Here is a 24,488-nt window from a genome sequence, read left to right on the forward strand (position 1 = left end):
GCGTCGTAGTTCTGGAAGAGTAATTTAACGAAGTTTCATTCTTCAAAATCCGATTAATATAAGGTCCATTCAAAAAGAATGGAGCCGGGGGCTGTAAAGTAGAAACCGCTGACAGGATCGTCATGTCATTGGCGCAGCCCCCGTAAAAGCGCTGAGGTTCCAAACAGAGGAACACGCGCGCGAACACCCACGTAACGACAGAGCATTCACAAGGAGACCACAAGGCAACAAGATTTTTGCAATTTTTTATGTTTATGTTACGTGAAGTTTAGAACTGAAGTATCAGTCTCTCAAAGCGGCTCGATGCAACCCTCCATAATTCTCGAGAGAATGGATTTGAAGTTTTCCGAGCTCTTAAGTAGTCTAAACTAGATCGATTTTTCGACTGGCACTGTTGCTCTGTGGTAGAGAATTTGTCTAACATGTGAGTGGTCAGCGTTCAATTCCTGGCCAACGCAAATTTTAAACAGAGGGGCATGTTGCATGTGCATTTACGTGAAGCGTAAAGCGTGTAAAGACGGAAAAAATCGGTAGCACTCTAGACTTGTAATGGACGATCTCTGGTTCGAGTCTCGTTTCGCTCTTTTTTTCATCGTCTATTGCTCAGTTCGAATACCTGCGTCACTTAACCATAAAATCCATTAAATATATGCTTATTAGCACATATCTAATTGTAACATCTATGAAAAATGCACTTTTTCTAATTACATCTCTCACACAAAAATTCAATTTTCATTTCAAACATAGATTCTTAATTACTGGTATCAGTTTTTTTACAACAATTGCTAATAAAGATCATTGAAATTAAAAAAAAAAACAAATTTTTCATCATTAAGTATTTTAACCTTCACGAAAATTCTCGTAGAACTTGCACCTTTATTTAAAAATTTGTCAAGGTGGGGAGTTTAACCCAGACTGCCCGTAAGACGGGCAAGCACTTTACCGCAGAGCCACGCTCCCTGTCGTTAAATAGACAGTGCTATAGGGCATCTAAAGATTTTAAACTCTATTTTCTCGAGAGCTGCATCGATCTGCTTTCGGGATTGATATTTCAGTTCTGAACTTCATGTATCACACATACTAAATGTTGAAAAACTCCGATTTCCAGTTATGTCCTTGTCAGTCGTGCTGAAAACAATGAAATGGATAATTCAATAGAAGAACGAATGGGAATATTGCTTTTCCTGACAGCGGAAGAATTTGGGAAACGGAAACACCGAGGAAAGGCACAATTGTACTCCGAGCACTATATAGCGTTGCAACAGCCAAGTCGTGGCACGAGCGCTCAGGAAAGGATGTTAGCCAATGATGCACGGACGGGAACAACATACCATATTACCGATGCCATTGACCAGCAGGTGGACGCTCTCATTATTCAAGACTCGTGAGTAACGGTAGCATCCACTGTCACAGAGGCTGGACTCAGCACCGGAAGTGTTCACATCATCATTAAGGACAGACTGAAATTTCGCAAAATGTGTTGCCTAATGGGTGCCTCACTGGCTTCAGCCAATAGCGAAGGCGTGTCGAATACTATTCGATGTTTAACATATAAAGCGCTGGGCCACGGATGGGGTGGGGGTATGAGTTCCTGTCCCGAGTGGCTGCTGGAGACGAGACATTGTGTTATCACTTCGAATCCGCGGCAAAACGACAAGGTCTCCAGTGTAAGCATGCAGGGTCGCCGCCACACGAGAAATCTAAAGCCGTCCACACAAGTGCGGAACAAGTTATTGCTCACTTTATTTTTTGATCAAAAGGGACCCTTTCTGTCGACTTCTTGCACCGCGGCAGCTCACCCTAACAGCACGAACACTTAAGGAGCTCTTGCTAACATTCGAATGGGATGTCCAGTCACCCCGTCTCCCTGCGATCTCCCCATTTCTGGTGAACTAAAGAGGGTTTTGAGAGGCACACGATTCATCGCTGACGACGATGTCAAGGAACCAGTTCGGAAATAGACCACAACGCAGTCCCAGTATTTTTACAAGAGCCAATCACCGCCTTGTGTCGCAGAGAAACAAGTTCCTCAATAGTGCTGCGTAGCAGTTTTGAAATAAAGGTAGAAATTTTTGTTTATAGGCCTGTGACTCAGTGTTTTTTAAATACCTATCATACTTTCCGAATAATTACTATATCTAGAACTTAGGATTTAACTGTTTTGAACATGAAACCGACTGCTGTTTACACGGAAGTTCGTAGTTTCTTACCCCAGTAAGGAACTGCTATATGTCATGTCGGTTATGAAGTAAAAAGCATTGCACAATTGTGATACCGGCATAAAAGGAGCACAGAGGTAATGTGGGTTTCATTCTGAATGTGTCGTCCACGTGTATTTTACAAATTAGGAAAACCTAGATATGTTATTTCTTAACGGAGAGTGCAGAAGGAACACTAAGAGAACAGTCCAGTTGTACGTTCAGAAGTATATCAACAGACTGTATCCAGACTTTTCCCCTTTCCCCTCCTCCTCCTCCAGGACTCTGGAAGGTATGAAGGCAGAATTGTTACCGTAGTTAATTAAGGAATGATCCTTGGATGCTATGTTCTTTGCCTTACAGTTGGCGTGCCAGTCCAATCACGCGGAGAGAAGTGTGATTAGTATCAGTTTCAATTGATATGTTTTACACTGTTCAGCTTTTATAAGTATAGACTGCGTCAATATGGAGTGCTCAAGCAGCCATAAGTGACAATTCCGTATAACAACAGTAACTGCCGCACAAGACAGTAGCAGATTTGACGCTCGGAATAGATAAATCCTACGTTGTAAATGATGTTAATTCTCCGAAACTACAACTCTGATAATGAAGAGTGAAACGCCCTTGAATTTCCCTCTTTTAGAACTACAATATTAGCAGTTTAACTTCGCCTTTCAAATGGAAGTATAGTAATGTCAACAGGTCTGTATATTGCTATCAAAACTGACGAGACGACGTGCAGTGAGGCCTTTCTCACAATGCATGTGGGTGGAAACAATTTCGATACCTTAAACGGTTCCGAGAAAAAAAACACACACACACACACACACACACACACACACACACACACACACACACACAATGTCTAGTGTATAGACTTCTCGTTTTCGGTAATGAGTTACTGTGTTTTCTTCTGATTTTTTTTTGTCAGTTTCTAAATACCAGTACACGAATTAGTTTTCTGGATTTCTTCAGTACAAGAGAAAATTATTAGATGCAAAATGACCCATCGAAAATAGGTTACGTGGGGACAAAAAATAATCAGATCTTCGAGGCTACCAACTTCGACGATTAACACCCCATCAGAGAGAAGTGAAATCGCTCAGAGCCTCTGAAACTAAAAATTTTTTCTGGCCTATCACCATACAGCGGAGATGCTGAGTGGCAGATAGGCACAACTTGTTTCAGTTGCCTGAGACTGCAGTCGTGTGTGCGAGTTGCGTTTGTGCGCGCGTGCGCCTGTGTGTGTGTGTGTGTGTGTGTGTGTGTGTGTGTGTGTGTGTGTGTGTGTCGTTGACGGAGGCCTTACTGGCCGAAAGCTTTAATTGTGCGAGTCTTTGTTGTACCTATCTGTGACTCAGCATCTCCGCTATGTGGCGAGTGACAACTTTCAATTTCATTATATTGTTACATTCCATCCCGGATTTTCCATTGTTTGATTTTTCTGGCCTGGTAACTTATGTCCGGAACGTCAAGAAAACTGTAATAACTGTTTACTTGTGGTGTTCGTCAGACATATAAGCTGCTTTACGGTGTCATTTGTCAAATCCGTGTCTTCTTATATTACTACAGGTGGCTGCATATCACCTTGCGAAGCTGACAATATGTACACGTCGCGCCATCTGAAAAGACATTGCAGTCGCCTGGATGACTGGTTCCGTGATTTTCGCTGGAACTGAAATTTTGCTTTTAGATAGAAAAATGTGTGACGAGATGAAAGCTATACTTCATTCTGTTTATTGTGAAATTTGCCGCAGGTAACATTTAGTTCTTGTTTCCACGTACTTCAACATAGCTAGGCACCCACATGAGGTTCGCTGACTACGACCAGCAGGTACGTCTACCGAAGAAATTACTGAAAAAGTCCACAAGATTGCCGCTCATCTTCGGACATGTCATAGGTGTGTCTATGGATGCGGCAATTAACATTTTACATCAGTCAGCGATCAAAGAAATGTTAGCTCGATGGTATCGCTTGGTTGATGAATGTGGACGACACATCGAAGCTGTGCCTGCAGCAATTCAGGTCACATCCGAAGCAATTTTGCATCAGTTTCTCACTGATAACACACAGATTCGAACCACGAAAGAATTAAAACCACGAATTTCTACTGCTGTTTTAAAAATTATAAACAGTATTTCCTTGCATTGGTAGTAAGACATTATAGTGACTACTAAAGTGTCAAATATACATAATAATTGACTTCAAGCATTTGAGACATCCTTTGAGATGCAACTGAAAGTAATTTAAAAATGGACCAGAAACTAATTTTCAGTCAGATGCGATTTTTCGGTTTTTCACTGCTCATGTCCTGGACAAAACAGCTCTAGGGCGAAACGGTGGGACCTCCCTCCACCCAGCAGTGTATCTGTGATAACCACGTTGTCCGCCAAGATGATCCATCAGCTGTCATCTCTCAGGTTTTCTCGAGGCGATTTAATAGTGGGTTCCCGGATATTCAGCTGGGCTGTTCAGATTTTCTGCACAACAGTTTACAGTCTGTCTGGAGTACAAGCAAAGAGTACATACTCGCAGAACCTGAAAGAGACGACTAGGCCGGACGTCGAAATATTGTGCAGAAAATGTAAACAACAACTCGGCTGAACAAGTGCAAGCTCGCTGTTAATCGATCAGTTCTCCAGATAGTTAGCAACAGGTCTGTCTCGAACAACAAATAACCACCACCACTGCTGTTCTAACAATGATTTTTTCCTCAGTGTAACTTCTCAAGTTCAATGTTTGTTTCAACCATTCGTCTCCCAAATATCACTATTAGTCCATTTGCTGTTCACTTGAATGTACAGTTTCAGTGCCAGATCAGGTGCCTAAACTAAATCTCCACTCTGGAGCCCACAATAATAAAAGCCTGTTCAAAGAGAATCAAACAGAAAACAGAACTAAAATGAGAAATCTTAGAATTCTTAAGACATGTGCTATGACAATGGTTTAAACATACTCTTAGTTATATAAAGGCACGACGTGAAATGTTTCAGACCAATTCATCTTATATTAAAAGTCAGACTGCAATGACTAATCTGTAAACATATAATTGCACTATTTACATCCCCAAATACACTGAAGCACCGAAGAAACTGTTACAGGCATGCGTATTCAAATACAGAGATATGTGAACAGGCAGAACATGGCGCTGCGGTCGGCAAAGCCTATATAAGTGTGTGCCGCAGTTGTTAGATCGATTACTGCTGCTACAATGGCAGGTTATCAATATATGAGTGAGTTTGAACGTGGTGTTAACAGTCGGCGCACGAGCGATGGGACACACCATCTCCGAGATAGCAATGAAGTGGGGATTTTCCCGTAGACCTTTTCACGAGTATACCGTGAATACCACCAAGAGCGGAACCAACGACAACTCAAGAGGATCATTTAACGTTACAGAAGTGCAACTCTTCAGCAAATTGCTGCAGATTGCAACGCTTGGCCATCAACAAGTGTCAGCGTTCCAACCATACAACGAAACATCATCGATACGGACTTTCGGAGCCGAAGACCCACTCATGTACCCTTGATGACTGCACGAAACAAAGCTTTACGCCTCGGCTGGGCCCGTCAACATCGCCATTGGACTGTCGATGACTGGAAACATGTTGTCTGGTCGGACAAGTCTCGTTTCGAATTATATCGAGCGGATGGACGTGTACATGTATGGAGACAACTTCATGAATCCATGGACCCTGCATGGGAGCTGTTCAAGCTGGTGGAGGCTCTGTAATGGTGTGGGGCGTGTGCAGTTGGAGTAATATGGAATACCTGATAAGTTATAACTCTGATAGGTGACACGTACGTAAGCATCCTGTCTGATTACCTGCATCTATTCTTGTCCATTGCACATTCTAACGGACTTGGGCAATTCCAGCAGGAGCATGCGACATGCCCCACGTCCAGAATTGCTACAGAGTGGCTCCAGAAACACTATTCTCAGTTAAAACACTTCCGCTGGTCACCAAAATCCCCAGACATAAACATTATTGAGCATATTTGGGATGCCTTGCAACGTGCTGTTCAGAAGATGTTTCCATCCTCTCGTACTCTTACGGATATATGGGCGTACCTGCAGGATTCATGGTGTCAATTCCCTCCAGCACTACTTCAGACATTAGTCGAGCCCATACCACAACGTGTTGCGGCACTGGTGCGTGCTATCGGGGGTCCTACACGATATAAGGCAGGTGTACCAGTTTCTTTGGCTCTGCAGTGTATATGGATCAGGACATCCGAAAAAATGTGCATATACCTACATTTTTCCAGAGTCTAGATGTAAACGTAAATTGTGACGCCGTCTGCGTAGAAGACAGTGATGCGGACGTCTACCTTCACCTTCTGCGACATTGTTCCTGCAGCACACACGACATAGGTGCGCACTATTAGAACGGAAGCCTGCGTACACCGTTAGCCGACTGCCGGCCAGACACCGCAAACGGACTTCCGGTTTAAACGTGTGTCGCCACAGCTGCATCTTAATCATTACTGAACCGGTAAACTACCTCACCGTTTGAATGTTCCGCAGAACTTTCAACAAGGGGGAAAAACTTGTTGATGATGCCAATAAAATGTGAGTAGTGCTTATAAACAATAAAATTTTCTAGAATAACGTTGTGAAACGACAAGAGAGCCATAAACATACGAACGTTGTTGGATGTTAACAGAAGGCGAACACGAACCGTTTCGTGTTTATTTCGCAGGGTGGAGATGCGCTTGCACGTACCAAATGATTAAAAATTACACTGTTGTGACAATATCAGTGCTCTGTACAACGTTGCAAGCCTAAATCACCACGATAATGTAATTAGGTTAGGTGTGAAAGTCTTCAACAACTCAGACAGTTATTGGGCAGAGTATGTGAGGTTAATTTGGCTCAGTCCTCAGCACATAACTTTTGTTCCAAGTTTGAACCGTCGCGAGATTGCACTAAGTGATTTAAGGATCGTGATACATTCAGAAAGTATGTGATACTGTATCAGTAAGACAGTTATGGAAATTTCAGACAAAATCTTCCTAGGAAGCTTCCTAGATCGATGAACATGACAGAAGCTTTCACTCCCGCAAACTGTCAGATCTCTTGTCAACTGATAGAAATTTGAACTAGTCTCGGTCGAAAACTAAGTGTAAAACCAAGTGGGGTTATCATAAAAAATTCTTAGAATTACATACGACATGAGAATCATCTAGCAGACAATATAATAACGAAAGGACAAAAAGTTTGGCTGTTTACACGCTCTCATAAAATATGGCCCAGTGGTCGTTATCTAATCTTGTCACAAATTCCTTGTTCGTTTCGTGCTCTGAAGTTTGTAGAAATTGTAAGTTTGTCACATTATTACTTCATTGTTCGACAAAGGCTGCTTTGTGGTAGTATTTTATTTCGCTGGACTAGTTTCGGGTGTTAACCGTCATTAGGGGTAACTGTATTACATAAGGCACCCATCTCTTACAACTTACTTACAAATAGCCTATATTGTGTTTTATGAATATAAAAGGCAAGTCAAATTGCAATGAATTGAAAAATCACATGTGCATAAATCACTACAATATACACTGTAAGAGTTTTAAGAGATGTGTGTCCGGGGTAATACAGATACCGCTAATGACGGGCAACACCCGAAACTAGACCGGCGAAATAAAATTCTACCACAAAGCACCTTTTTCATACATTTAGTTAATAAAATGACATTTACAATTTTTACAAACGTAAAGAAATTTGTGCCGAGTGTGAAAGCAAAAACGAGGACACAATTTTCAAACTGTAGTGTTCCGCAAGTAAAGAAACTCCAGTTTAGATGCCTCTCCTAAACAGCAGGCTTCAAATCAACAATTTTGTCCTCGTTCCGGGACGGTACAATACTTTATTCCGTGAAACGACAAGAGTTCAATTCCTGAACTATACTAGCCCTGCGAAGTGAAGATGTTGCCAATTGCATTGAACTTGCAATCGGAATATCTTCTTAGCAACATGTAGCAAGAATCTGAAGATGAACCTACAAACGGAATCTGTAGGCCCAAGCAATACTTGCAGTGATTCGATGGAACACACATGCAGCTAACAACTAACAGGCGGCAGGTTCGCAAGGACGCACTCTTCTCAGTGACACATATTCCCTTGCCTTGGGTGGGGTTTCCTACTGCGACACGTACCAACATACTTTTCAGCCACACTTCCTCTATTACAGTGACAGAGATACAATAGGCTATAGATGACACATGAAACATTACGGACATAAAATAGCTCAGAACTAATGGCCGGATACTACAATTTCCACCGAGAACAATAGCATAAACCCAACAATGAACTAACTTTGCTAACAGATTTTAAGCAACCAACTCTTATTCACTGCAAGATTATTAAGTAAATGGCTTGTTGGCAATGCGACGCCCAGTAACGTGGGTCCTAGACAACTGAATAGTTGTGATGATTAAGACAACTCAGTTCTTCCTGTGCTCAGTTGTTAGTCGACATAACGTCACCCCAATGAGAACTGCCATAGCCATCACCATCTGTCACGATCTTTTAGCGTGTCTCTGCGACAAAAAACAACATTTGTGGAACACAATCTACGACCAGCTTAGAGACAGAAATGATGACCCTGCAGGACCTGACCATTTTGCAGCACAATGCTCAAGCACATACAGTGCAAGCTGTTACTTATTTGACTGATGGGGCTGCTAAGTGCTATACCACCTACTGCACTCCCCTGATTTAATCCCTCGTGAGTCCAACTAAATTTCTAAACAGAGGGGAACATTTCACGGCATTCGATTCAGAACTGCTACAAATTCGTCGGGCAACATACCGCGCCGCTCGAACTGTCAACACAACTGGCACTGCTACGAGTATCCTACGACTTCCACATCGCTGGCAACGGGTTATACACAATGCTGGTGACTACTTTGAAGGTCAGTAAAACTTTGAAACAGGTATCTATTTTGTACGAACTGTAAGTAAATAGTTGCCATTATTAAAGTTCCAACCCTCGTGGAAGTGATGCCTGTAATGCACTCATTGAAATTTTGCAGGTAACAGCGATAAAATACAGGGAGTGGAAGGTTACCTACTCTTTTTACAGGAACTAGACTACAGTGTGAAACTGTAAGGAGATGAAAGTGAAGCTGAGACGGGAGCGAGATAGGCTTGTAGACATTCATCCCTGTTAATCTGTGAACTGAGCTAGCAGCTAGAAGTAACCAAAGGGAAATTTTCAAAGACAATTACAGTTCAGGAAGAAGCAATAAAATTGAGGTTTGTCAACAATATTTTAATTTTGTCACAGGCCGCAAAGAATTTGGAAGTACGACTGAATGGAACAGTTGGAGTCTTGAAGGGTAATAGTATGTAGTCTAACAGTAAGGTTGGTTGGTTGATTTATTTATTTATTTATTTATTATTTATTTTGGGCGAGGGGACCAAAGAGCGAGATCATCGGTCCGATCGGATTAGGAAAGGCCATTTTCAAAAGAACCATACCGGCATTTGCCTGAAGCGATTTAAGTAAATCACGGAAAACCTAAATCATGACGGCCGGACGCGGGTTTGAACAGTCAACCTCCTGAATGCGAGTCCAGTGTGCTAACTACTGGGCCACCTCGCTAGGTTAACAATAACGCTACACTAAGGGAATTATATGATCAAATAAGATACTGAAAGTAGATGGCAGCACTAGGAAGGTTGGCGTGATCAAAAGTGATGCCTGCTATTTTTTTGTGAAAACTCAAAGCTTTTTAGATAAAGCATTATTAACATTCTACACCTTTATTCATCAGGAATGCATATTTGCAGTCCTCTCCCCTAGAGGGTTCCGAATTGTAACATGGCGGTGTGTGTCACTGTGAGAAAAACAGGGTGTTGTAATCTAATTTCTAATTCCGCGAGCTCGCCCACACACGGAGCACCCTCTCCTTCAGCCTGACAATGGCGGACCACATACGAGCGCTGCGACATCTACAACAATCCGATGCCTTGGATTCACTGGCATCGATCATCCTTCACAGAGTCCCGACTTGGCCCTACCCGATTTTCATCTGTTTTCAAAACTTAAAGAACACCGATAATGATGAAGCGGTGCAAGCAGAGGTGATGGGCCTCCGTCAACCAAGTCAAACATACTACTGTGACGGTATCAACAAACTGGTCTCTCGATGGGAGAAATGTAGTGTTCGCTAGGGTGAATGTTGAGAAATAAATGTGTAGACATGAACAATAAGGTCGTTGAATGTTAATAAAGTTCGTTTTATTTAAAACGATTTAAGAATTTTCACATGAATTCGAAGGCATCACTTTTCAGCAAACCTTCCTAATTTGCAGAGTGGCATTATCAAGACAAGCTTTCCTGTAAGGCGGAAACACGTCTAACAGACTAAAATACTGAAATTTTTGTCTTGAGTGTAGCATTACATGGTAGTAAAATGTGAGCGATGAACAGGAAACACAAGAGGATAACGAAAGCTTATGAAATGCTGAAAATTGGATGAGTAGGTTGAATAACCAATGAAGAGGTACTACATCAAACGGTGAAGGAGAAACATTTATGACACAACCAGAGTAAAAGACGCGATTTGATACATCATGGGACAAGAAAGTAGTTAATTTCAGAATGGAGCTAACCGTGGGAGAAAGGGTTGGGTTAAAATTGTAGAGGGGCACCAAGGCTTGGCTAGAGAAGGCATGCTCAAGTGGATGTTGGTTGCAGTTGGTACGCAGACATGGAAATACTTAAACGATATAGGACTAGCGTGTGCAGAGCTCTAGTTGTATTCCAGCTGTTGACTACTATAAATAACAAGTTAATGGGTTCATTGCGTGGTAAATATCGACGATAAGCAACGCAGACAGGAATCTTTAAAGTATGTCACGTATGTGATTCGCAGAAGCTTACGGCGGGGTCAGATGGGGGGAGACGGTTAGGGGGAGGGGGGAGGAGGGTAGCACGGGCAGATAGTGGATCCCGGCAGCGTCTGCGGCGCCAGAAGGCTGTGTGCGTGTGCCCAGGGGGCGACCCCCGCAGCTATTTTGAAAGGCGAGGCGCGGTGCGTGGCGGCGGCACTGCCAGCTGCTGGTCCCTGGACGCACGCGGAGGCTGGCCGGCAGTCGCGATACGAGGCACAATAGGCGCGGCACTCACGGCGGACGGCACTATCGCAGCGCGGCTCGCGGCGGCACTGATCCCACAGGGGCGCGGCCGCGGACGCCTTGCCAACGGCAGAAATACACCATCTCCCCTACCACCCGAGTGCAACGCGTGCTATTGGCACCCGTCGCCAGCCTGGTGTTATGACAGCACGCCGTGTGTGTTTCTTCTCCAGAAATCTTGCCTCCCTGGATACATCGCATCCATCGCATGCTACAAGTATACCGCTTCGAAATATTTCCGTTCACTCAATATATTTTTAAGATTCCATCACGAGCAAATCACATTTTCTCTCTCTCCACCTCATATGTTTGGTAATGTTACCCTAACGCCTTAGGTGTCTCTTTCTTTTGCTGTAATATACGTGGAGCTGGCTGAGAATAGACAAAAACTGGGTATTGTTTTCATATTCATGTAACATATGCCTTAATAATGCATTTAATTGTGATGCACTTCGTAAAATGATTTCTTAACTAACATTCAGTCACATTTCTTCGCAAGCACTCGGATAGATCTACTACACGAACGATATCAGCATAGGAGTGATAACAGGAGAAGTAACAGGAGTAAGACGAACTGAAAATATAGTCAAAATAGCGCCGACACCAAAGCTTTCATTTTAGGCCTAAATTTTCGCTCCATACTAAGAACAACACTTTCAAAAAATCATTGTTTGCAGAAGGCATGTGAATAAACTGAGTTATCGAGGCATATGTTTTTGCTGAAAGAGTTGTGAATATTGATGAGCACACCTACGATGTACTCACGTTCCACTCTCCGTTGTGTTTTTCAGTACAATAGAAAGAAACCCGCTGATCATGGTATATCATCGAAACATATGGGTAAAGAAGGAATGAAGTTTTAATGCCACGAGGAAGTCTCAAAATATAGTTTTCATTCGAGCAAACAACGACGCAAAAAGTTTGCTTTCCTAAGAAAATCTCTAGATGAATATTTCGGTTCACCTCGCAAATCCTTTAATTTCAACAGTGTGGCGCAATAATTCTGAAAGTTTTGCTAAGAGTGATCCGACAGCTGCTTTCAGCACATTACATCGTATTCTACATACAAATAGCAATGAATTTTTGATGCTCATATGATTACGGGAGCCGTCGTGAAATTTGCAGATCCCACTAGATTAACCTATCGGAGGGGTTGGCTTCCATACTTTCCGCAACTTCACAAATATTTTGGAATCCACCGACATTTTCAGTACTGTATGTTCTTCCGAAGCTCGTGTTTCACTAATGCGTAATAGTACAAAATCCAATTTTTAGGTTTGTATCTCACGTTCCGCTTGAACTTTATGCATTCGGCAAAACAGAGCAGCCATAATCTACTAACACTTATTTCACAGTGCTGTATGTTTCACTGAACCTCCAGTTTGTTCCGCTCTTAATGAAATACTGTACCTGTAAACAGTTTCTTGGTCTTCCTTGAGACTTCATTCCAATGGAGAGATAACGTTTTTCTTGGTCTTCAAGGCTTTTTCGTATTAACTTCTCCTCCGTTCAGCACGACCAAGTCAATGAGTGTGTCTGGTATTCATACTGCAGCAATTCTTGATCCCTACTTATTGTTCAGTGACTTTCAATTAGCATCCAATAGAAACACCTCTGCGTTTAAACACGAAAACAGTTGTACCTACGAATAAATTTAAAAATTTTCATCGTTTGTGAATCACATTTTCTTAGTAAATCAACGTTCTTGTGTTTATTTGTATGTACATTATAAACTAAATTTTAATTATCGTGTTGCGTCATTTGTAAATTCTGTAACATTTCTAATTCGCTCGTCCGCGCCACGGTATAATTCAGCAGTGTAGGTCATATTTGTACACTTTAAAGTGAATCGTACTGTGCCTACACTTTTCTCGCTCAGGGTTTCCCATTAGTCTCAACGTAGATCGTGTGTAACCACGTATGTGCGCTTGCATTAGACGGCACGTATCGTCACGGTATACAGACACCCCTTCTAGCAGCGGCGAGCTGAGCACAGTTCAAGGATTAACTTCTCTTCAACGAGTAAACTGACTGGAAGTAGTTGGTGTCAAATTGAAGCGGACGGCCGACGCCGTCTAACACTAATAGCGCCATAATCTCCAGCAATACGTTGTTGAATAACAGACTTTTGTAAAAATTGTAGGCTTTTTTCACAGGATTGTGAACTGTAACATATATTCAAGTTCAACTATGCTCTGAACATCATTTAGCTGCATTATTATCTTTATCAGGATTATGAACTCGTAACTGCAACAGTTGGACAATTACAGTGACAATTATTGAACTATGTGAAAAAAACGTAAATTAGTTACCAACTACGGCGTGAACATACCTTATTCATCACGTAAACGTCACTACAGATATTCGGATTTAGGTTATGATATGTTCGATATGCCTGCCATCGTTAGCGATGATATGGCGCAGACTAATAGCGAAATTCTGCGTGACCCGCTGAAATGTAGAAACATCTATGCTGTCTGTGACCTCACGAATGGCTGTTTTCAGCTTAGCAATGGTTTTGGGGTTATTGCTGTACACCTTGTCTTTAATACAACCCAACAAAAAAGAATCGCATGTGTTCCGATCCAAAGAATATGGCGGCTAATCGAGGCCCCAAAGCAAGAACGCGGTCCTCAGAGTGTTCTTCCAGGACATCGAACACACTCCTGCTTCGATGGGGTCGAGCTCCTCCTTGCATCAACAACATCTTGTCGAAATAAGGGTCAATCTGGATAATCAGGATGAAATCGTGTTCCAAAAGGACTCTCACTGATTATTCCGTGACTGGACATTGCACATCACAGTCACCCATTGAGGGTGACGAGACTCCTCGACCGCGAAATGCGGATACTCGGTCCCCTAAATGCGCCAATTTTGCTTACTGACGAACCCATCCAAATGAAAGTGGGCTTCGTTGCTAATCCAAACCATACAGTGCATGCTAATTCTCATCGTGCCCCGAGGCCAACCGTGCAGTTTGAACGTAAACCGTTCAGGATTTATGACGATTTCATTTCATATATCTCAATAACTGTCATCCTGTAGTATTTGTTTAATACTGAACCAGTATAACGGATGATATTATTATTTCTTTCTTGTCTCAGACGTTATGTCTGGTTAAAAATGGAAGGTGACGCGGACCTTGAACAAGCGTGACTTCCTTTTAACTGTACGGTATATGTTACATTGCATTTAGGAACTTTCGGGTAATTGAACAAGTGTCAATAATTACAGCTTTCTGTAGTTGTATATATAAGTTTTGATGTAGCTGTATTGCATTGATGTACTGGTGGATATTGTGTGGTACGACTCCTGTAGTTGATAGTATAATTGGTATGATGCCAACTTTATCCTGATGCCTCATGTCCTTGACTTCCTCAGCCAGTTGGATGCATTTTTCAATTTTTTCTCCTGTTTTCTTCTGTATATATGTTGTATTGGGTATGGATATTTCGATTAGTTGTGTTAATTTCTTCTTTTTATTGGTGAGTATGATATCAGGTTTGTTATGTGGTGTTGTTTTATCTGTTATAATGGTTCTGTTCCAGTATAATTTGTATTCATTGTTCTCTAGTACATTTTGTGGTGCATACTTGTATGTGGGAACATGTTTTATAAGTTTATGTTGTAAGGCAAGCTGTTGATGTATTATTTTTGCGACATTGTCATGTCTTCTGGGGTATTCTGTATTTGCTAGTATTGTACATCCGCTTGTGATGTGATCTACTGTTTCTATTTGTTGTTTACAAAGTCTGCATTTATCCGTTGTGGTATTGGGATCTTTAATAATATGCTTGCTGTAATACCTGGTGTTTATTGTTTGATCCTCTATTGCAATCATGAATCCTTCTGTCTCACTGTATATATTGCCTTTTCTTAGCCATGTGTTGGATGCGTCTTGATCAATGTGTGGCTGTGTTAGATGATACGGGTGCTTGCCATGTAGTGTTTTCTTTTTCCAATTTACTTTCTTCGTATCTGTTGATGTTATGTGATCTAAAGGGTTGTAGAAGTGGTTATGAAATTGCAGTGGTGTAGCCGATGTATTTATATGAGTGATTGCTTTGTGTATTTTGCTAGTTTCTGCTCGTTCTAGAAAGAATTTTCTTAAATTGTCTACCTGTCCATAATGTAGGTTTTTTATGTCGATAAATCCCCTTCCTCCTTCCTTTCTGCTTGATGTGAATCTTTCAGTTGCTGAATGTATGTGATGTATTCTATATTTGTGGCATTGTGATCATGTAAGTATATTGAGTGCTTCTCGGTCTGTGTTACTCCATTTCACTACTCCAAATGAGTAGGTCAATATTGGTATAGCATAAGTATTTATAGCTTTTGTCTTATTTCTTGCTGTCAATTTTCTTTTCAGTATTTTTGTTAGTCTTTGTCTATATTTTTCTTTTAGTTCTCCTTTAATATTTGTATTATCTATTCCTATTTTTTGTCTGTATCCTAGATATTTATAGGCATCTGTTTTTTCCATCGCTTCTATGCAGTCGCTGTGGTTATCCAATATGTAATCTTCTTGTTTAGTGTGTTTTCCCTTGACTATGCTATTTTTCTTACATTTGTCTGTTCCAAAAGCCATATTTATATCATTGCTGAATACTTGTGTTATCTTTAGTAATTTGTTGAGTTGTTGATTTGTTGCTGCCAGTAGTTTTAGATCATCCATGTATTGCAGATGTGTGATTTTGTGTGGGTATGTTCCAGTAATATTGTATCCATAATTTGTATTATTTAGCATGTTGGATAGTGGGTTCAGAGCAAGGCAGAACCAGATAGGACTTAATGAGTCTCCTTGGTATATTCCACACTTAATCTGTATTGGCTGTGATGTGATATTATTTGAATTTGTTTGGATATTAAGTGTGGTTTTCCAATTTTTCATTACTATGTTTAGGAACTGTATCAATTTAGGATCCACTTTGTATATTTCTAATATTTGTAGTAACCATGAGTGGGGTACACTATCAAAAGCTTTTTGGTAATCAATGTATGCATTGTGTAGCGACCTTTGTTTAGTTTTAGCTTGATATGTCACCTCTGCATCTATTATCAGTTGCTCTTTACATCCTTGTGCTCCTTTGCAACAGCCTTTTTGTTCTTCATTTATAATTTTGTTCTGTGTTGTATGTGTCATTAATTTCTGTGTAATGACTGAAGTTAATATTTTGTATATTGTTGGTAGGCATGTTATGGGGCGATATTTAGCTGGGTTTGCTGTGTCTGCTTGATCTTTAGGTTTCAGATAAGTTATTCCATGTGTAAGTGTATCAGGGAATGTGTATGGGTCTGCAATGTAACTGTTAAATAATTTAGTTAGATGTGAATGTGTTGAGGTGAATTTCTTTAGCCAGAAATTTGCTATTTTATCTTTTCCGGGGCTTTCCAATTGTGAGTAGAATTAATTGCTTGGGTGACTTCATGTTGCAAAATTATCACTTCAGGCATTTGTGGTATCATCTTGTACGTATCTGTTTCTGCTTGTATCCACCGTGCATGCCTGTTATGTTGTACCGGGTTTGACCATATGTTGCTCCAGAAGTGTTCCATGTCTGTTATGTTTGGTGGGTTGTCTATCTTAATGTGTGTGTTATCTATTGTCTGATAAAGTTTCTTTTGGTTTGTGTTGAATGTTTGGTTTTGTTTTCTTCTATTTTCACTTTTTTTTGTATCTTCTGAGTCGTTTGGCCAATGCTTGTAATTTCTCGTTCTTTTCATCTAATTGCTCTATCACTTCTTGTTGTGATATTTTACCTAACCTTTTTCGTTTTTTTTCTGACATTTCATTTCTTATAAATTGTGTTAGCTGTCCGATGTCTTTTCTCAGTTTTTCTATTCTGATCTGTAGCCTGTGTTGCCATGCTGGTTTTGTGGGTTTCTTCTGTGTGTTGGTTGGTTCTGATCTCTGCCTAGTGTGTATATTTAGTGTAGTGAGTGCTCCTATAGAAACCAGTAGTTTTAACTCTTGCATAGTTGTGTTTTCATTTATTTTGTTGTGTATGATTGTGTTGATAGTTTTTATTGTTGTTTCGACTTGTGGGTTATTTGGCGGTCTATGCAAGAATGGTCTAATGTCTGTATTTGTGTCTTTGTATTCTATATATGTCAGCTGAAATTTTTCTTCTATATCTAACATGTGTGTCACTTCGTGTTCTATTTGTGCTTGTTCTGGTGGCTGTCTTAAAATTTTGTTTTCCTCTGACTGTTTAATTGATGCGTGTTGTTCTTTGCTTGTTTGCTCTGGGATGTTTGAGTCCATTACTGTATTTTCTTCTTCTTCTGATTGCACATTATTTTGTTCCAGTATTTGTTGTACTTGTTGTTTGATGTTTTCTAATTCTGACTGGGGTATCCTGTTATTTTTGATTATTACACGGATCTGATCAGCTAGTCGTTGTTCTGTTAAAAATTTTAATTCTGGGTATCTGGTAATAAATGTTGTGTCTACTTGTGATCTGTATCCAGTTGTGTTGGTTCCTAGGTTTGTTGCTTGGTAATAACAGAACATGAGGCAGGAAGCATATCCTGCAAAACACCTCTATTTGGATTTGAATCATTGTCCAGTTGGCTAGCAGTGTCGTTACCATTGTGGGCGGGCATAGGGTTCAAGCGCCGTCCCCGACCATGACGGCGCTTGTCCGAGGCTTCTTTAGTTCTGTCCTGAACCAACTAATCACACTAAAAGGGGGGTTAGCCCTATTAGTGATTTGTTCTTTTCGTCGCCTTTTACGACTGGCAGAACATACCGGAGGCCTATTCTTTTCCCGGGCCTCCACGGGAATTATTATTGTTATTATTATTATTATTATTATTATTATTATTATTATTCACAACAGAGAATTTTTATTTAATAACCTCTGAAGTTTAAACGACGTGTTTCATAAAAGATGCCTATACAAGAGGCTTTGCGGTTAGAGCTATTTTAATATCTAAAAAATTTTTTAAAATTATTTTTCATTGATAAGCTTTTGCATTCTGGGTCTGTTTTCATTGTCTTCAGTTTGTCCTATTTCAGTGTTGAACCAGCGCTGCCTAACTGAATTTTAATGGTGCTGTTTTATTTGTCCAGTTAAGTAAAATGATTACATTCACGACATGTCTAAGGTATGCAAGCGAAGGGCAAACAATCGGTATTATATAACGTGAATCATCAAGTGCTGTTTTGTGGAAGTTCCAAATCAATTATTTTGTCTTAACACATCAAGGCAAACCATCTGAAGGCCGATTACTACTGACCCTCGCTGGTGTTGCCGATCTTACTGGTATCACGCGAGTCTCATTTGGGGCTTACGTAAGAAAGTCGCGTTTATAGCCAAACGGTTTACAACGAACGTCATTTTGGAGCAGCTTCACTAGGAACTAAATCCAGTAGCATTATCTTCTCACGGCATTATCTTCTCACCTTTTGGAATTAAAATTTCTCCCTTTAAATATAGCAAAGTGGGGTACAACTTAGTACTTTACATTCTTGTGTTTTTTACCAATTCGGAAATATTTGCCTTAGAAATTTTTGACGCTGTGTACGATCGTTTGTCTTTTGCGAATATTTTAACGGTAGTTTTTTTGGCAGAACATTTTTCTAAAGCAGTGATACAAAAATAATTCAGCGCTAATTATCAACGTCGTCGTCGTCATCGTCATCTCTCTCTCTCTCTCTCTCTCTCTCTCTCTCTCTCTCTCTCTCTCTCTCTCTCTCTCTCTCTCCCTCCCCCATACCAGACAGTGCTTTAAATGACCTCAGGATTTCTTTTCTTTTCCCCTTTCCAATAGCATCTGGACGGAGTCATGTAACAACCCTCGCATCTACACATTATCACCGTTAATAGTAACTGCACTTTGAGAGACGTAGATAGGAGTAAACAATGACCGACAGTGCTATAAAAAGAACAATCCGTTATATCGTAAACATACTAACAATCAAACAACATGCCTACACAGTCTACATATCATGAGCAAAGTATCTAAGAATCTTTTGAGTGTGTGAACCCACAGCATTTAATACGATTAATAACCCTTTTAATTAAAGATCACTCATAAAATTACATTAATATTGTCGAAAGAGGTTCGTCCGTATTAACCAATATTCGGAGGTAATTTTTCTGTTCCACATTTTACTTAACGCACAATAATGAAATGATTGAGATCTGCTTCACTGAGCAAGTAGCTCATCGGAGTTTTCTTCGATCCAATTAAGTAAACGTTTAATCGCATGTACTTCATCGTTACGTAGCTTGTCTTTTCAGATAATGAAATTATTAAGGGAATTTTTTTTACTGTAGCAGTGAGACAGCAAATTGACATTCTACGGATCGAAGGGTGGAATGTCAGATCCCTTATTCGGGCAGGCAGGTTAGAGAAATTAAAAACAGAAATCGATTGGCTAAAGTTAGATATAGGGGTAATTAGTGACGTTCGGTGGCAGGAGGAACAAGATATCTGGTCAGGTGAACACAGGGTTGTAAGTACAAAATCAAATAGGGGTAACGCTGGTGTAGGTTTAATAATGAATAAAAATAGAACCACTGGTATGCTAGTACGACCAGCATAGTGAACGCATTGTTGTGGCCAAGATAGATACGAAGCCCACACCTACCACAGCGGTACAAGTTTTTATGCCAACTAGTTCCGACGATGAGATTATAGATACGATAAAAAATTATTCAGATAGTTAAGGGAGATGAAAATTTAATAGCCACGGGGGACTGGAATTCTATAGTAGGGAAATGAAGAGAGGAAAAGTAGTAGGTGAATATGGACTGGGGATAAGGAATGGAAGAGGCAGCCGCGCTGTAGAATTTTGCGCAGAGCATAACTTAATCATAGCTAACACTTGGTTTAAAAATAAAGAAAGGAGATTATATACGTGGAAGAGGCCTGGAGACGGCGCGCGCCCGTGGGAGGACTCGGACCTCTAACGGTGAGGGCCACGCGAACCGTGGCAAGTCGCATCAGACCACACGGCTACTGCAGAAGAATGCTGAAGATTAGAAGGGTAGATCACGTAACTAATGAGGCGACACTGAATAGGATTGGGGAGAAGACAAATCTGTGGAACAACCTGACTAAAGGAAGAGATCGGTTGGTAGGACACATTCTGAGGCAATCAAGGGATCACCAATTTAGTGTTAGAGGGAAGCGTAGAGGGTAAAAATCGTAGAGAGAGACCAAGAGATGAATACACTAAGCAGATTCAGAAGGATGTAGGTTGCAGTAGGTACTGGAAGATGAAGCTCGCACAGGATAAAGTAGCACTGAGAGATGCATCAAATCTGTCTCTGGACAACAACAGCAGTTCATACTGCGATACTTCGTTTTACTGTTTATTTAGCTGGAAGTCTTAAGGTTTCACCTACCTTTATTGCCAGTTTCGATAAAACCTTAGTTTTTTCATTGTGAGATACCACTATACGTATTGGAAACGGCCATTTTTGTAACTACAGGGAGCGATTGCTCTTCTGTAATTTTGTACAGTAGCAGACGGAAGCTTTAAGAGTCGAAAGATATAGAAAGTAGTGGAGAAGGAGTGTGACAAGACTGTAGCCTATGCCTCACGTTACACTACCTGTTCATACTAACATGCAGTGAAGGAAACCATGGAGAAATCTGCGTAGGGAATTAAAGTTCAGGAAGAAGAAATGAAAAATTTTCGGTTTCCCCTATGATAACGCAATTATGTCAAACATCAGAGGACCAGCAAGACCGGATGAACGGTCTGGAAAGAATCTTGGAAACGGATTATGAGATTAAAATCAACGAAAGTAAAACAATAGTAACAGAGTATTGTATTAAATCTGGCGATGTTGAGGAAATTAAGTAATGAGATGATTAGCAGAGTAAAAGACGATAGCAGGCACACTATAAATTTAAGTGTCTGAAACCATTTTCTGAAACTGCTTATCTGGTGTGTAGCCTTGACAGACAAGAAGCGATTAACAACCAATGAAGAGGTACAGACAGAATTGGTGCGATAAGAAATATATAGCACAACTACAAAAAAAAAGGACCGGGTAATAGGAGGCATTCAGAGGCACCTTTGAGACCCGGTGATTTCTACCTGAAACCGTATTATTTTGAAGTACCAATGTCTCTGCTTGAAGCCACCAATCCTGTTGCTAGACAGAAACTTCTAGTGGCATATTATTGATGTCGTGCGTTGTATCAGTCACTTATAGCGTTCAAAACAATAGTCGGTGCGGAAGATTATGCTATGTGATAGGAGATTCTGACTTTTTTTTCTTTTTGTAGAGGCCATATTGAGTACACATAGTGAAAGTAGATATATCTCAGGTGTTGTCACGTAAATTTGCATTTGTACTACTGTTTTATGAGTAAAATCGACATGAAACCGATGGTACAGTACGTAGTTGTGATTAAAAAAATTATTAAATTTTGAGCCCATGTTTTACTGTTATTTAGCACTATAATCTGTTTTAGACGTTACGACTTCATGGACCTTTCCAGATGTGGGATTTTGTCTAGAAAAAATGTGAAAGTACTCTGGGGAGCGACTTTTCAGCTAGCAGGCGTGCGGCGGTTGGAAGAGCAGTGGGAACGGCTGCGGGCGCAGCTCCACAGGTAGCGCCGGCCGGGGCTCGGGTTACGGCAAGCGATACGAGCACACCTCTACGCGCCGCTGCCCGCTGCGGCTCCTGCCCCTGCAGGGTGTGGTCCCCGTCCGCCGACCAGTTTGAGCTCCCACACACACCCCCAACGCAACAGCGGGAGGCTTTCTTGCTGACTAAGAGCGTTGCGTCGCTCTGGACGAATCTGGTCTCTCAGAAAAAATATTTCGCTATTACCACAAATGTATCCATAACAGAGTTCACATTTTTAAGCTATTTTAAGGTCTTCGGCGCCATGGGTACTATTTGTTATTCAAGAACACGAGACGCACAGCATCACCTCAGCTGTTCATGCTTGCATTGTGAAACGGTCGTTTTCGAAAATATATCGTTATCAGGAGAAAGAAAACTGGCGTTCTACGGATCGGAGTGTGGAATGTCAGATCCCTTAATCGGGCAGGTAGGTTAGAAAATTTAAAAAGGAAAATGGATAGGTTTAAGTTAGATATAGTGTGAAGTAGTGAAGTTCGGTGGCAGGAGGAATAAGACTTTTGGTCAGGTGATTACAGAGTTATAAATACAAAATCAAATAGGGGTAATGCAGGAGTAGGTTTAATAATGAATAAAAAAATAGAGTGCGGGTTAGCTACTACAAACAGCATAGTGAACAGCATAGTGAACGCATTATTGTGGCCAAGATAGACACAAAGCCCATGCCTACTACAGTAGTACAAGTTTATATGCCAACTAGCTCTGCAGATGATGAAGAAATTGATGAAATGTATGACGAGATAAAAGAAATTATTCAGGTAGTGAAGAGAGACGAAAATTTAATAGTCATGGGTGACTGGAATTCGTCAGTAGGAAAAGGGAGAGAAGGAAACATAGTAGGTGAATATGGATTGGGGGGAAGAAATGAAAGAGGAAGCCGCCTTGTAGAATTTTGCACAGAGCATAACTTAATCATAGCTAACACTTGGTTCAAGAATCATAAAAGAAGGTTGTATACCTGGAAGAATCCTGGAGATACTAAAAGGTATCAGATAGATTATATAATGGTAAGACAGAGATTTAGGAACCAGGTTTTAAATTTTAAGACATTTCCAGGGGCAGATGTGGATTCTGACCACAATCTATTGGTTATGAACTGCAGATTGAAACTGAAGAAACTGCAAAAAGGTGGGAATTTAAGGAGATGGGACCTGGATAAACTGAAAGAACCAGAGGTTGTACAGAGTTTCAGGGAGAGCATAAGGGAACAATTGACAGAAATGGGGGAAAGAAATACAGTAGAAGAAGAATGGGTAGCTCTGAGGGATGAAGTAGTGAAGGCAGCAGAGGATCAAGTAGGTAAAAAGACGAGGGCAAATAGAAATCCTTGGGTAACAGAAAAAATATTGAATTTAATTGATGAAAGGAGAAAATATAAAAATGCAGTAAATGAAGCAGGCAAAAAGGAATACAAACGTCTCAAAAATGAGATCGACAGGAAGTGCAAAATGGCTAAGCAGGGATGGCTAGAGGACAAATGTAAGGATGTAGAGGCTTATCTCACTAGGGGTAAGATAGATATTGCCTACAGGAAAATTAAAGAGACCTTTGGAGAGAAGAGAACCACTTTTATGAATATCAAGAGCTCAGATGGAAACCCAGTTCTAAGCAAAGAAGGGAAGGCAGAAAGGTGGAAGGAGTATAGAGAGGGTTTATACAAGGGCGATGTACTTGAGGACAATATTATGGATATGGAAGAAGATGTAGATGAAGATGAAATGGGAGATAAGATACTGCGTGAAGAGTTTGACAGAGCACTGAAAGACCTGAGTCGAAACAAGGCCCCGGGAGTAGACAACATTCCATTAGAACTACTGATGGCCTTGGGAGAGCCAGTCATGACAAAACTCTACCATCTGGTGAGCAAGATGTATGAGACAGGCGAAATACCCACAGACTTCAAGAAGAATATAATAATTCCAATCCCAAAGAAAGCAGGTGTTGACAGATGTGAAAATTACCGAACTATCAGTTTAATAAGTCACAGCTGCAAAATACTAACGCGAATTCTTTACAGACGAATGGAAAAACTGATAGAAGCCAACCTCGGAGAGGATCATTTTGGATTCCGTAGAAATGTTGGAACACGTGAGGCAATACTAACCTTACGACGTATCTTAGAAGAAAGATTAAGAAAAGGCAAACCTACGTTTCTAGCATTTGTAGACTTAGAGAAAGCTTTTGACAACGTTAACTGGAATACACTCTTTCAAATTCTGAAGGTGGCAGGGGTAAATACAGGGAGCGAAAGGCTATTTACAATTTGTACAGAAACCAGATGGCAGTTATAAGAGTCGAGGGGTATGAAAGGGAAGCAGTGGTTGGGAAAGGAGTGAGACAGGGTTGTAGCCTCTCCCCGATGTTATTCAATCTGTATATTGAGCAAGCAGTAAAGGAAACAAAAGAAAAATTCGGAGTAGGTATTAAAATTCATGGAGAAGAAGTAAAAACTTTGAGGTTCGCCGATGACATTGTAATTCTGTCGGAGACAGCAAAGGACTTGGAAGAGCAGTTGAACGGAATGGACA

The 24,488-nt window shown here is 40.8% G+C and overlaps 1 protein-coding gene across 6 annotated transcripts in view; it reads right to left on the bottom strand.

Moving 5' to 3' along the window:
• LOC126416246 (receptor expression-enhancing protein 4) overlaps nt 1-24,488 on the bottom strand; it is a 281,870-nt gene that overhangs the window by 150,011 nt on the left and 107,371 nt on the right. The window contains exons 1-2 of one of the 6 annotated variants that reach the window (XM_050083867.1): nt 11,334-11,378; nt 6,459-6,554 (exon numbers count right to left, since the gene is read on the bottom strand). The exons of 1 other annotated variant lie outside the window; for it this stretch is intronic. Coding sequence is in view for 4 of the 5 variants with exons in the window: in XM_050083864.1 (XP_049939821.1) it covers nt 6,459-6,685 (227 nt within the window). In the remaining variant the exon portion in view is untranslated. Of the gene's footprint in view, nt 1-6,458; nt 7,275-11,333; nt 11,379-24,488 lie in introns of those variants that run through there. 4 more of the 6 variants (XM_050083864.1, XM_050083863.1, XM_050083868.1 and 1 more) reach the window with 4 other exon arrangements.

The sequence above is a fragment of the Schistocerca serialis genome, chromosome 8 (assembly GCF_023864345.2).
Source record: "Schistocerca serialis cubense isolate TAMUIC-IGC-003099 chromosome 8, iqSchSeri2.2, whole genome shotgun sequence".
NCBI lineage: Eukaryota > Metazoa > Arthropoda > Insecta > Orthoptera > Acrididae > Schistocerca > Schistocerca serialis.